This window comes from Notechis scutatus, chromosome 6 (genome assembly GCF_049901735.1).
Source record: "Notechis scutatus isolate UNSWTSFEM ecotype Mainland chromosome 6, rNotScu1.2, whole genome shotgun sequence".
Taxonomy (NCBI): domain Eukaryota; kingdom Metazoa; phylum Chordata; class Lepidosauria; order Squamata; family Elapidae; genus Notechis; species Notechis scutatus.
In genome coordinates, this window is record NC_142014.1 from 4,038,234 (window position 1) to 4,051,337 (window position 13,104).

Genomic DNA, 13,104 nt, shown 5'->3' on the forward strand with positions numbered 1-13,104 from the left:
GCTAAGCTAGACGGTTAAGCGAGTTTGACCTCATTTCATGACCTTTGTTGCTACAATTGTTAAATGGATCTGGCTTCCCCCGTTGACTTTGTCGGAAGGTCCCAAAAGGGGACCACGAGGCACTGCGACAGTCATAAATAGGAGTCGATTGCCAGGTGCCTGGATTTTGACCCTGTGACCCCGGGGAATGCTGCAAAAGCGTGAAAAATGGTCATAAGTAACTTTTTTTTTCCAGTGCTGTTGTAACTTCAAACGGTCACTACATGAACTGTTGTAAGTCGATGACTATCTGTAAATAAAGGAGAGAAGTTGGAACTGCATTGGCTGTTATTCAGTTGAAAGAGAGAGAGAGAGAGAGAGAGAGAGAGAGAAATAGAAAAGGAAGGAAGGAAAGAAAAGAAAGAAAGAGAAAGAAAAATGAAGGGAGGGAGGGAGGGAGGGAGGGAGGAAGGAAGGAAGGAAGGAAGGAAGGAAGGAAGGAAGGAAGGAAGGAAGGAAGGAAGGAAGGAAGGAAGGAAGGAAGAAAGAACTAGCCATAGATCACATCATATTTGGAACCCGCGTCAAGAGATTCAGTTTCACAGGCAGGAGAACCTCAACTTGATGTCTCCATTGTTTTTCCAGCTGCCTTACCTCACCATCCGAGGACTTCAACCACCACACCTAGTGATTGTGGGTCTTTGACCCCCAGCTGCCCACACCACATCTTAGCTTGGCAAACTGGGTGAGTTTTGGGTCCCAGGGAGGGTACCGGGGGGGGGAGGAAGAGAGGGCCAAGGGCTGGGCACGGATTCCCATTGTAAACCCACCTGTTGGATCTCAACCTTTTCCTCACCACGACCCCCCTCCCTCTAAATACCTTTGGTGGCCATGGGCCACGGACCCCCAAGACTTAAGATTTTAAATCACAACATTTGTTCCAACCCCTGTGACAAAATTGCACCACACGCACACACCCCCGGGGGTCCGCAGACCACTGGCTGAGAACGCCTGGTGTAAACTTCTCAGACCTTTACAATCATTTTTGTTCTATACTTAACACGGTGCACTCTCCGAATTAATAGCTAGCGTCTCCGAATGATTGTAAAGAAGGGGAAAGAAACCCACCCGAATAAAGTTGCAATTCGCACTTCGCTGATCTCCCACAATGGTCACCCTGTGAAAAGCCGCGCGTGGTTGCGTCAGGTGTGGGCTTAGATCAGTGGTGGGTTTCAAAAAAAAAATTTTTTTTTCCTACCGGTTCAGTGGAAGCGCGTGCTTTGCGTGCGGCGCACAATGTTTGCAACTCACCTGCTGTGTGTAAAACGGCTGACCCACAGCAATCCGCTGTGCTGTGCTGTGCAGCTGAGGTTGAAAAACAGGAAATAAAGGTCAGAATAGAACCAGGGCCGGTGGGAGGGCCCAGCTGTCAGGGCTCCAATCAATCCACCCCCATTCAAATCCTACGTCTCTAGCCGCATCTCTCAGAGTAAAACAAAACGTTTTAATAGGAACGGCCATGTTGGCGTTAGCTGGGGGCAGCCGACACTAAAATACATCCTTCATTTCCCCCCTTGACCCTGTTCTTCCCCCCACCCCCTGGATGTATATCCTCCAATGGGACGCATCTATAGCCAAGAGTCATCAATCATGCTCTCCAGTAATATTCTTGTGCGCCGACAGCTTTGGGCTGCTAAGGCGATTATCTGAGGCATTTAAGGAATGCACTGCTTTCCTTCTTTCTGCTGGCAACTAAAAAGAGCAAAGAAGTATTATATATAATATATATAATATACACCAGCAGCTGATCATCGAAGTGAACCAGTTTGCTCATAGATGACCCTCGGAGCTACTGCTTCGGCTTAACCGTGATGAACCAGTAAAATACCACCACTGCCTTAGATCGGGTGGGATGCTACCGGTTCAGACCATTTTGAGCGTACCGGTAGCTCCGGTGGTTTGGGTCCACGGTGATGTTTTGAAGCACCTGGCAATATTTTGCACAGGGGCTACTTGGGCCATGAATCTCACGCTGTCCCCAAAGGTGGGCGATCCCTCCCAAGTTTTTAAATCTATTTTAACATTTTAGTGGAGTTTTCCGAGGTGCGATCCAGTTTTCTGAATCCTGCGATCCAGCTCACACACACAGTTTCAGGAGAAGGGATTCTGCGTGAGAACTTTTCCAAGAGTTGATCTAGGTTATAGGTACAGCTGATTGCTTAACCAAAAATAAATAAATCAAATAATAATACGTGATTTTGCACCCTTGGAAGGGGAAAAAAAAAAAAAAACCTCAGGAATATCTGATCTTTTATAGAGGGGAGGTTTTTTTTAATTAGTCTAGGTGTTTTTTCAACCTGGATCACTTTAAGAAGCGTGGACTTCAACTCCCAGGGGAATTCTGGGAATTGAAGTCCATACTTCTTAAAATGATCCCGATTGAGAAACACTGTTCGAGGAACTGCATTGTCTCGTCTTGGCAAAAAAAATATATATCCTTTTTTTCCACTTCTTGCACCCTTCCCCAATTCTTCCCGTGCAACTCCCAGTGCCCCAAACTGACTTTTAGCACATTTCCCTCCGTCACTAACTCCCTTTTGTCTTTCTGAAATGACTCCCCAACTCATTTCCCGATGGGTGTGAATAAGCTCTTGGCAAAGTTGTGTGTCCCCGCTTTTCTTTTTTAACATGGCTGATCTTCTCCCATTCCTTTCTCTCTCTCCCTTTCTCCCTCTCTCTCTCTCTCTCTTTCTCTCTCTCTCTCTCTCTCTCTTTCTCCCTCTCCCTCTCCCTTTCTCTCTCTCTCTCTCTCTCTCCCTCTCCCTTCTCTCTCTCTCTCTCCCTCTCTCCTCTCTCTCTCTCTCTCTCTCTCTCTCTCTCTCTCTCTCTCTCTCTCTGCTTTGGTTCTTCTTTGCTCAGAGATGCCAGAGGCAGCTCACCCACTATGGATGAGTCTCAATCTCCAACTCAACCGAGTACTGATGATGATTAGAGGTATAGTGAGGGTTTGGGGTTGTTGTTTTTTCCCAACTTTAAACCCAGATTTCATCTCCGCCGTGTTGTGGTGTCCCTTGTGTCTCGGGCTTTGTACAATTTGTCTCTTGGGTGGGTGGGAGAGAGGACCTCAGAACAATGTAGGGAATTGGATCAAAGCAGAGTTTCTTAACTTTGCCCAGTTGAAGATGGGTGGACTTCCAGTCCCAGAATTCATGGGTGGCTGGAGAATTTTGGGAGTTGAAGTCCATCCATGCTGGCTGGAGAATTATGGGAGTTGAAGTCCACTCAAGCTGGCTGGAGAATTATGGGAGTTGAAGTCCATCCATACTGGCTGGAGAATTATGGGAGTTGAAGTCCATCCATGCTGGCTGGAGAATTATGGGAGTTGAAGTCCATCCATACTGGCTGGAGAATTATGGGAGTTGAAGTCCATCCATACTGGCTGGAGAATTATGGGAGTTGAAGTCCATCCATGCTGGCTGGAGAATTATGGGAGTTGAAGTCCATCCATGCTGGCTGGAGAATTATGGGAGTTGAAGTCCATCCATACTGGCTGGAGAATTATGGGAGTTGAAGTCCATCCATACTGGCTGGAGAATTATGGGAGTTGAAATTTATCCATGCTGGCTGGAAAATTATGAGAGGTTAATGTCTACACCTCTTCAAATATCCATGTTTGAGAAACACTGGATTAGAGATTGCAAGGCAAGAAATCAGAAGCTCAAAGAGAGGAGCCCAAGTTTGGTCAGCTATGTAGTCCAGAATATTGAACCGTACTGAGTAAGAGCACAACGTTTGGGTAAATCTTGGCTCCTGTATAGAGAAATCACAATTTCCTTCTCTTATCCCAAGTAAGCGGCAGGAAGTATGTGGGATTGGAGCCCCCCTGGTGCCACAACTAAGGTCACGTAAGATTAGCAGAAAGAAACTTAGCAGGCAAAATGTTACACGTAGTGGGAAGAACAAGAGAAGTGAAAAGAGAGTCCTCTAGATTTGCTCTAACACAATACCACAAGCGAGCTGCTAGTGAAACTGTTGGTGGAAGTGAACCAAACCAACGGTGCAATAGCACTCATATATGCATGTTTCATCCTTGACGTGCATGAATTTCCCTTTGCATGCCTCTCTCCATCCTTGCTTTCGTTTTGTTTTTTTTTGGCGTGTCCTTCAGCTCTTCGCTCTTACAACCATCTGCGAGTTTGGCGGTTTTCTTGCAAGAAGTTTCATTTCCAAACTAAGTAATGTCATTCACGTTAGCACTGATGATGTTCCCTAGTTGGGTCATGAAAGGTCTACAAGAAGACCGCCATGCTCGGAGACCACCAAGGACCCCACAGCCCAACCCTGAGCAACAAATATTTTTTTTCCTGTTGGTTACAACCATCTCTCCCAAATGCTGAACGCGTCTGTATTTATAGAAGACTAAATGGGGTGGAAGGAAAAAGAGGAATAAGGCATGCCATGTTTTACTGAAGGGGTTTCCTAGTTGAATGGCTGGAAGGGTGGAGAACTGCAGGCCAAACAAGGTATCTTCCCACCAGGAGGGATACCATTGTCCAGATGCGAGGGCGTATGCTCCCATTGTTCACTGTAATTTTGGCTGAAAACTGGACATAAACGCTGATGTCCAGCGAAAACATCATAAATTGTAGCCAGGACATTGCAAATGGCCATAAATGCCGGCCAGTTGCTAAACACCCCAAATGTGGTCAAATGATCTCAGGCTCGGGGGGTGGTGGTGTTTTCCAGAATTTCAGAACTGGGTCATAAGTAGCTTTGGAGGAATCCATTGTAAGTTTGGCCACTGTTGTGTCGTGTTGACCATCGGCCCCTCCAGAAGCCAAGTTGGAAGAGGAGGCGGCTTGGGAGTCAGGGTCAGCATCAGAGCAACCTGGGAGCTCTAAGGGGAAAGAGGGAATGGAGATGGCAGAGAGAGAGGGAGGGACAGAGGCAGAGACTGGGCTGTCCGTCAGCCCTCCAATGGTGAGTCAACAGACCCCAGGTCTGGAGGGGGCTGATGAGGAAGAGGAGGAACAGCTGGATCCAGTGCCTGATGTGCAGAAGGCAGAGGAGAGGAGAGCAGTGGAAATCTATGAGCCGGTCCTTGGGACGGAAGAGCCACCGCTGCTAGCGAGGCCCCACCCGACCTCTGGGGATAAAAGGCAGGGGGCGGAGATGGATAGGTGTGGCAGACAACTCATCTCCTGTCTGGATGGACCTTATCCTGCGGTGAGAGAGAAACTTTTTCCCAGGGCTGCCGGCGTTCCTAATAAAAGACTCTTTTGAGTTCACGTCAGAGGGTTGGTCGTGTTTGGGGAGCTGGGTCAGAAGAGTCACTAAGTGATCCGTCGTAAGTAGAGGAGCACCTGTAATTGGACCTGGACTAATGCAAACTTCCATCTCCCTCTGTAGGAACTACAGCGATAGCTGCTACCTGGATTCCGCCCTTTATCCAGAACTCTCCGATGTCCAGTGGTACGGACAGGACAAAGCCAAGCCTGGGACCCTAGTCTGACCTCAGCTGTTCAGATGCATCCATGCCATTTTGGGGGAGAAAAGAAGAAGAAAGAAATCACCTCTACTGCCTCTTCATTTGCCTTATCCAGCTGCCCGACACCAGCTTCCAGCGAAAAAGCACTTTTGGTCATCAGACAAGTGAAGGCGGTTATCACCGAAGGAGCAATTGTGTCAGTTGTGCAAAAAAACAACAACCCACCCCACCATTCTTCAGTCCCAGTTCTGCACCCTCGTTCCTCCCCAGCGGGTGTTAAGGCTATTAGGGTGGCCAATCCAAAACTCTTCCTGGATTATCCTTGTCCTTCAGCGTGCAAAAACATATTCTGACATGAAGCATCAGAAATTGAAAATCCTGGTTGGAAACGTAAAACTCAAAGCGGCTGCGAAGAAGGATGGCAAACGCCCGTTATGGTTCAAAGGCAGGAGAGCTGGCCAGGCTTGGTCTACAGGGACGAGCCAGAAGGTCATCAAACCAATTGGCGGTAGATTGCCAAAGATTTCGGTGACTCGCCCAAAGGATTCGCTTTTCTCTAAAACGGGGTTGTTTTTTTTAAGAAGTGGCAATAGCCTTTTTGATGCCCTTTTGAGACCCGACAAACCTTGAACCATTTTAGATCAGGGAATATAAACCCAGGATAAAATGGTGGGGTGGCCTAGAGGCGGATCTCTTGCCTCACAATCAGGAGACTGTGAGTTCGATCCTAGGTAGAAACAGATATTTCTCTCTCTGGGCAGACTGAGAATATAACTGCCAAACAAGACTCCGCTCTGGTGACAGGAAGGATATCCGGCCATTAAAACACTCTGTTAGCTCCATTCAGTTGCCCAGACAGATTCCATCCCGCAAGGGATGACATGAAAGATGACTAGAAGCCCAGGATCTGTTGGGAGAAACCAGTTGGGAGAACAGGGAGGCAGGCCAAATTATAAGAGGAAGGGGAAATTTTAGTTCTTTTTGCAACATTCCCTGGCAAAAAATTGCAAGAGCACACCGTGATATTGCTTGGAAGAACCGTCATCGGATGAAGTGAAAATGCCACCCAAAACGTTCAGTGTTACAAAAAGAAAAGAAACCATATAAGGGAAGAGCTCAAATTAAGGGAAGGTAGATCGGGATATATGGAACGTGATCTCAAAATTATATTATGCATCCCCTAATCGTAGGAAAAGGCTTTGCGATTCGCCAGGGGGATTTTTCTTAAACGAAAGAGAGCGTGGCCGAACTCAATTTACTTTTCCCTCCGTTCCTAAAATGAAACCGTCCGCCCTTAATTCACCCACACTGAATTCCCGAAAAAACGAGGTGGCTGAGACGGAGAGGGAACAAACGCTCAAGCCATGATTTTGATGAATCTAGAAAGCCATCCAACTTCCAAAAAGCCTCGATATTTTTATAAGAATCCCAGAAGCGATGTCCATGGTCCCGGTAATCCGTTCTGGGCCGACCATCTTCACGAGCCCACGGGCTTCTCCACAAGCCACCATCCCTGCACCACCCCTCATCTTAACAAGAGCTAAAAATCCGTCTTTTGGGGAGGGGGAAGGGAGGCCCTTGCATTAGCCACCCCCTGATCTGGCCAGATCTTGAAGCGAGCAAGCCAAGTCTCCTCTACGGTGCTACTTTGATTTTTTATGGCCACCGGACAACATGGGTGTCCTGCCTTTCTTTTTCTTTTTGTGTGTTTGTGCGTCAGTTTGGCAATAGCAAAAAAAAATAAAAATAAAAATTCAAGAGAGAGTCCAAAGAGCAAATAATAATAATACCCATCGACTGCTTCCATTCATTAAGTGGCGAGGAATAGTCAGGAAAAAAATAAAAAAGAACTTGAAAGCGGCTCGCTCTTGAAGAAAATGGATCACAGAAGGAACACACAAAGGTTGAAATGCCAGAGGGGTGAACAGGAGAAAAAAAAAGGGAGGCACATTGTTGGATAATGTACAGCTAGTCCTCGACTTGCAACAGTTTGTTTAGTGACCAAGTGTACAATGGCAGTGAAAAGTAGAGACTTATGACCATATTTCCCAGGGGTGGGATTCAACTGGGGTAACAACCGGTTCGATGAATGCGTGCTTTGTGCGCACATGCGTTGTTTGAAAACTGCCCCTTTTCACCTCTTAATATTTACCTTCTACTGCAGCCCCGGTGAGTAAGACAGCTGAGCTTTGCAATCCACTATGCCGGGCGGATCAGCTGAGGTGTAAAACACAGAAATGTAGGACAGACTAGGGCAGGAGCAGGCAGGTTGGGCCAAATCATTGCCAGAACAACCGGTTCACTCGAACCACTCCAAACCGTTTTTTTGCCCCCCACGCTTTACATCCCCATAGTCACACGTGATCGAAAGTCAGATGCTTGGCAGCCGATTCATATTTATGACAGGCCCGGGGGGGGTGTCACATGAACCCCTTTGGCAACCTCCTGACGGGCCAAGTCTGAAGGGGGAAGCCAGATTCACTTATAATAACCAGGTTACTCGCTTAACAACTGCCGAACGAATGGGGGAGGAAAAGTCATCAAATGGGTCAAAAAAAACCTCACTTAGCAACTGTCTCGCTTTGCCATGGAAACTTTGGGCTCAACCATTATGACGCTGCCGCCGTCAGAAATGCGAGTCAGTTGCCGGGTGTCTGGATGTCAATCACATGACCATGGGGAAGCTGCAATGGCCGTGCAGAAAAATGGTCCGAAGTTCCTTTTTTTGTCAGTGACGTTGTAACTTCAGTCACTAAATGAACGGTTGTAAGTCCAGGACGACCTGTGTTTAGGCCACGGACCGACAACGGAGAGATCCAAAGAGTCAGGGTGGCAACTGCCCACCCGCCCACTCCAGAGCAGGCTGCCTAATCCGGAATCAGGATGGGGGCGGGGAGAATTCCAGCATTTCATTTTATGCTGATTTGCACCCAGAATATCAAAATATTTTCCTTTAAATCTGGCCAATCATTTACTTCTTCGCTTAGCCAAACCAGAAAATAACCTTTTGGGTGATCTTGGAACCGCCCTGCTTGGGTCGTTCAGACATTTCTTTAAGGTGAAAATAACTTCTCCCCTCGCCACTTGCTCATGTCTTTATGGTTTTCTGTGTTTTCCAATCTTGGCGACCCTGAAGCTGGGTGGACTTCAACTCCCAGAATTCCCCAAGCTGGGGGGAATTCTGGGAGTTGAAGTCCACACAGCTTCAAAGTTGCTGAGGTTGAAAAATGCCGGTTTTGTAGCATCTTTTTGCTTGTCCTCTTATTAGGGGGCAAAATGAACCAGGGTATTGGAGAGCGAGAATTAGCAGAATTCTCCGCTTTCTTCGTCAATCTGTAATTTTTCCGGAGGGAGGGAAGGAATGATCTACTATCTACTATTTTAAAACATGCAAAAACATTGAAACATACCACTTCACAGGGTTGTTGTTTTTTTTAAAGAGATACCAACTTTTCAGTTCAATCAGCAGCTAGAATTCTTGATTTATTCTTAATTCTTATTCTTTTTAATTTGTATGCCAAATGATAAGCCAGGATGCTGGCAGATGACCAGGGTCAAAATGGGAAAGGAATAAACCAGAGTTTCAGGGAGTTTTCAAACAAATACAGAATTGCCAGGTTCTTGGGAAGGAACCCTGCAAGCAAATTCGCCCCCCCCCCCTCAGTTTGTAAGTTGATGGTATTCAGTGTTACCCATCATCACTTCAACAAGGTTCGTTCACAGCCAAAAAATTCACCTCTGGACCACAAAATGCACCTTCTAGTCTTATCAGGTGAGATTTTTGGGGTGTGAATGAGCAGAAGGACAAAACAAAAAACTCTACCCTCCACAAGTCTAACCCTGGCTGCAAAGTTAATTTTTTTTAAAAAGCAACTCACATCCTTCAGCTAGTTTGCAGATGGCCCTGGGTGTGTTGTTTGCTGGGGGAGGAGAGAAAAAAAAAATAGGGTGATTTCCAATGTGTTTTTTATTTCTTTCTATCAAGGCACTTGTGAGCCAGTCTGGTAGTAAAGACAGAAGTTAAAGTAAAACAGGTTTTACTGTTTAAACTCGATTCAGTTCTACGGGAAATTAAAAATAAATGTACATAAATAAAAATGTTAATCGGGAGATTAACAGGATCGGAATAAAACACGAAGGGGGTATTCATGGGTAGTGTACGGCCCCAATTAGCCCCCCGCCCCTCACCGACCCTTGAATTCTGCTTTTATATAGAGGAAGAAAAAGAAGAAAAAAGGGTCTTACTAGGTCTGAAAATGCTTTTAGTCTGTATGTAAAACCTCCCCTCGCTCCTTCCAGCTTTGTATATGCATTTGCACCAGGTCAAATGGTGGCCAGGGTTTATTTTTTAAACGATATTATATGCAGTTGGGTGTTGAAAATGTTGGGAAGAGAAGAAAGGAAGTTGGTTTTGTTTTTCAACTCAATATTCGTTTTGGATACAGCAGGCCTCATTCAGGTGCTATCATGATGACCAGTTATACTGCTTAGTTAATTTGATATAAAGGAGGGAACTATGGATATGCATATGAGCTCCCTTCTTTATATCTTATCTATATATATATAGATAAGATCAACTTTTTTTCTAAAATAAAAAAGAAACTTCTGAAATCGGCTGTAAACCATGTAAAAATGATTCGGATTCCTTTGTACGGCAGCGATCAAGAAAAACGAGAGACCGCTGTTACGAGTTGCAGAATTTTTTTTTTTTTAAATCCGCTTTTAATTTATTCTTTTTGTATTAAGAATTTGTATAGTTCTCTTTACATTTTGCAAAAACGGTGTTGTCGACACTTCCTTATTAAAGCATTTTCAAGATGAAAAAAATAATAATAATCTGGACGCGTATGCAGCTTGCTTTTTTTTTTTTTTTTTTTGAAGCCCTTCAATCATCTGATCGTCTTAATTTTAGCCAGTTTTGTCTGAAATGGGGGAAAAAACGAGCAGGATTGAACCCACTCAGTCCTAGAGCAATGAAGAACTACTTCCATATTCCTGCCCTCCCTCCTCCCCCCCAAAAAAAATGATATGGACATTTCCATGAGGTTCCCAGGAGTCAAGTGGGGGTCTGGGAAATTTATCTGATGCACTATTTTTAATACAGAGTCTTGCACAAGTCACATTGAGTTTTTAAGATAAGTTTTTGAAACTAAATATTTAACTAGTTATTGTTACTAAATAATCATGGGACAGTCAAAGATCAACCAATGGTGGCAGGGGTGGGATTCAAATTTCTTAACAACCGGTTCTGTGGGCATGGCCTAATTTGTGGGTGTGGCTTGGTCATGTGGCTGGCTGGGCGTGGCTTGTATGTAAATATTGAATTTTTTTATTAAAAATGAGCAACTTTTACCCCAAAGCAGGCAAGCAGATTAATTGCTCCCAGAATCACAGATTCACTCAGAGATCTACCTTTCTGCAATCTGCTACCTGAGTCTGAACTGGAAAAATGGAAGCTAGGAAGGTTCAGCTTCAACGATTTCCTGCTTTTTAGCTAATTTAAATCTCCCTGCACAGCTGATAGTTGGAATAGCTGATGGTGGGGAGGGAAAGCAAAAACAGCAACTTAGCAGGCAAGTTGGATGGCGCACATGCCGGGTAAGGAGTGACTGGGCGGGGAAGGGCCAGCCAATGATGAGATTTGCCGGTTCTCTGAACTGCGTAGAATTGTAACAACCAGTTCTATAGAACCGGTGCAACCAGGTAGAATCCCACCCCTGAATGGTGGCTTACACAAGCCCACTCTTGCCCTTATATGCCTCTCTAAAATTGTAGCCTTGGAAATCACAGAGGCGTTTCTGAATTATTTAGACACCATTCAACCCAAAAGCCAAGCTGGAAAACACATAGTGAAAACCACCGAAATAAGGATTTTGAGTTGTAACATGAGAGCCACTTCCAATTATACTGAATTTTTCCTCCAGAGGATGTTCCAAGCTACGGAGGCTTGCCCCCTCACACCCCCCCCATTTTCTTCAAACCATCTGGAAACTTCTATTTTTACAGCGCCGTCCACAGAAGCCCAAATTACCCACGGCCTGGCGGTTGAAGCTCTCCCTCATCACGGTTCAGAAAGTTTGGGACTTCCAACAAAAGTCATTCGCTGTCCTAAGAGGCTTTGAAGAAACATTGCTCAAAGGGAGGGGGAGAGAAACACAGCCAAGTAGGTCGGCTCTGCTTTTAGAAAAGAAAACTTTTAAGTTTTCTTAAAAGTTTTTTTTTTTTTTTAAAGAAATAAATTGCTGCGTTGTCTTTGAAGAGAGGCTGGGCACAAAGACGACTATGGGGTAACGGAGAAATTTCTTGGATGAGAAGTGAAAACGTTTTCAAGGGGGGGGAAGAAAACCAAGGAAGTCCATCTGCCTTTTTTGGGAAAAAGGATTTTTTAGGTCTGTGGGGTAAATCTCTCCAGCACTTACTCCCCTATAAACCTCCTCAAAACTTTCCCTGCCCCCCTTTTTTTTTGGGGGGGGAGGAGGGGAATTGGGGATGGGGATGCAGGAAACAATTGTTCCTATATAAATAGCAACATCTTTTGGTCAAGGTGAGTTCAATCCCTGCAAACTCCATTGCAATTTTCCTGCTAATATCAGTCAATACATTTAGACGTAGACTTAGGTTTTCAGCGCTGAGTCTGGGCAAATACCCTTCCTTCGTTGTATGAGTCTCAGATAGTTGGCTCGCTTAGATATGTCCACCTCGTTGGCTTCCACCTTTTTCTAAATAGCAATAGCTCTTAGATTCTCTTAAGTAGTTGACAGTCATCCTATTGCTCCCCACAATCTGGCTCCTCATTTTACTGACCTCAGAAGGATGGAAGGCGGAGTCCACCTTGAGCCCGTCAGGATCGAACTGCTGGCAGTGGGAAGAGTCAGCCTGCAATGCTGCACTCTCGCCACTGAGCCACCATGGCTCTAGTGTTGGCATCATCTCCTTCCAAGGTGGCTAAAGACTGGCCCAACCCAGTCTCCAGCCCTGGCTGGCAAGCTTTGGGGGCGTTTGCATGTGAGAACTAACCAGCTTCAATCCAAGCCCAGACATGGTTAGTGCAGTGCTGCCACCCACTGGCGGCAACCAATACAAGCTTCGCTTCTATTCAGGCAGCCTTGCAATTAATTCCCTTTGCAAAAATGGTTTCCTGTACACATAGAGGATGAGCATATATGATGCAAAAATACACAGCGGAAATCAAAATGCCCCCCCTTTTTTTTCCACCCTAGGGAAACATTTATTATTTATTATTATTGATTCAACATATTTATTTTGTTTTATCATAAAAAATAAAATACGAAAGAGAAAAACAAAATGGAAAAAAAAAACCACCACATTTCCAGCAGTGACAACGAGAAAGAAAAACGACTGATGTACGAAAAAGGAGAAAAAGTGATCTAAGTATCAAATAAACATTAAACAGAGAGAATCCTCCCTGGCTGGTACCCCAAAAAAAGAGAAAAGGATAAATTCTCCTCCCCTTTAAATAGGTCTGCAAATAGTTATAAGTTGTCCCTATTTAACAAATATGCTACATTAAATAAGCAAATTTTCTAGTTGAGGGGATTTCCAGCTAATAATCAAATTTAACTGTAGCATTTTAAGTTAGTAAAGTTGTATCTTTTGTTTCAACTACCTTCCAAAAT

At 45.0% G+C, this 13,104-nt stretch overlaps 1 protein-coding gene across 7 annotated transcripts in view; it reads left to right on the forward strand.

Moving 5' to 3' along the window:
* The window catches only part of FRMD4A (FERM domain containing 4A), a 364,998-nt gene extending 355,672 nt beyond the window's left edge, over positions 1-9,326 (forward strand). For 6 of the 7 annotated variants that reach the window (XM_087969199.1, XM_087969200.1, XM_087969198.1 and 3 more), the window contains exons 22-23: positions 625-724; positions 5,389-9,326. In XM_087969199.1, the coding sequence (XP_087825325.1) occupies positions 625-724; positions 5,389-5,491 (203 nt within the window). In that variant the 3' untranslated portion in view covers positions 5,492-9,326. Of the gene's footprint in view, positions 1-624; positions 725-2,898; positions 2,974-5,388 lie in introns of all 7 variants that reach the window. The other variant, XM_087969197.1, reaches the window with a different exon arrangement.
* The last annotated feature ends 3,778 nt before the right edge of the window (positions 9,327-13,104 follow it).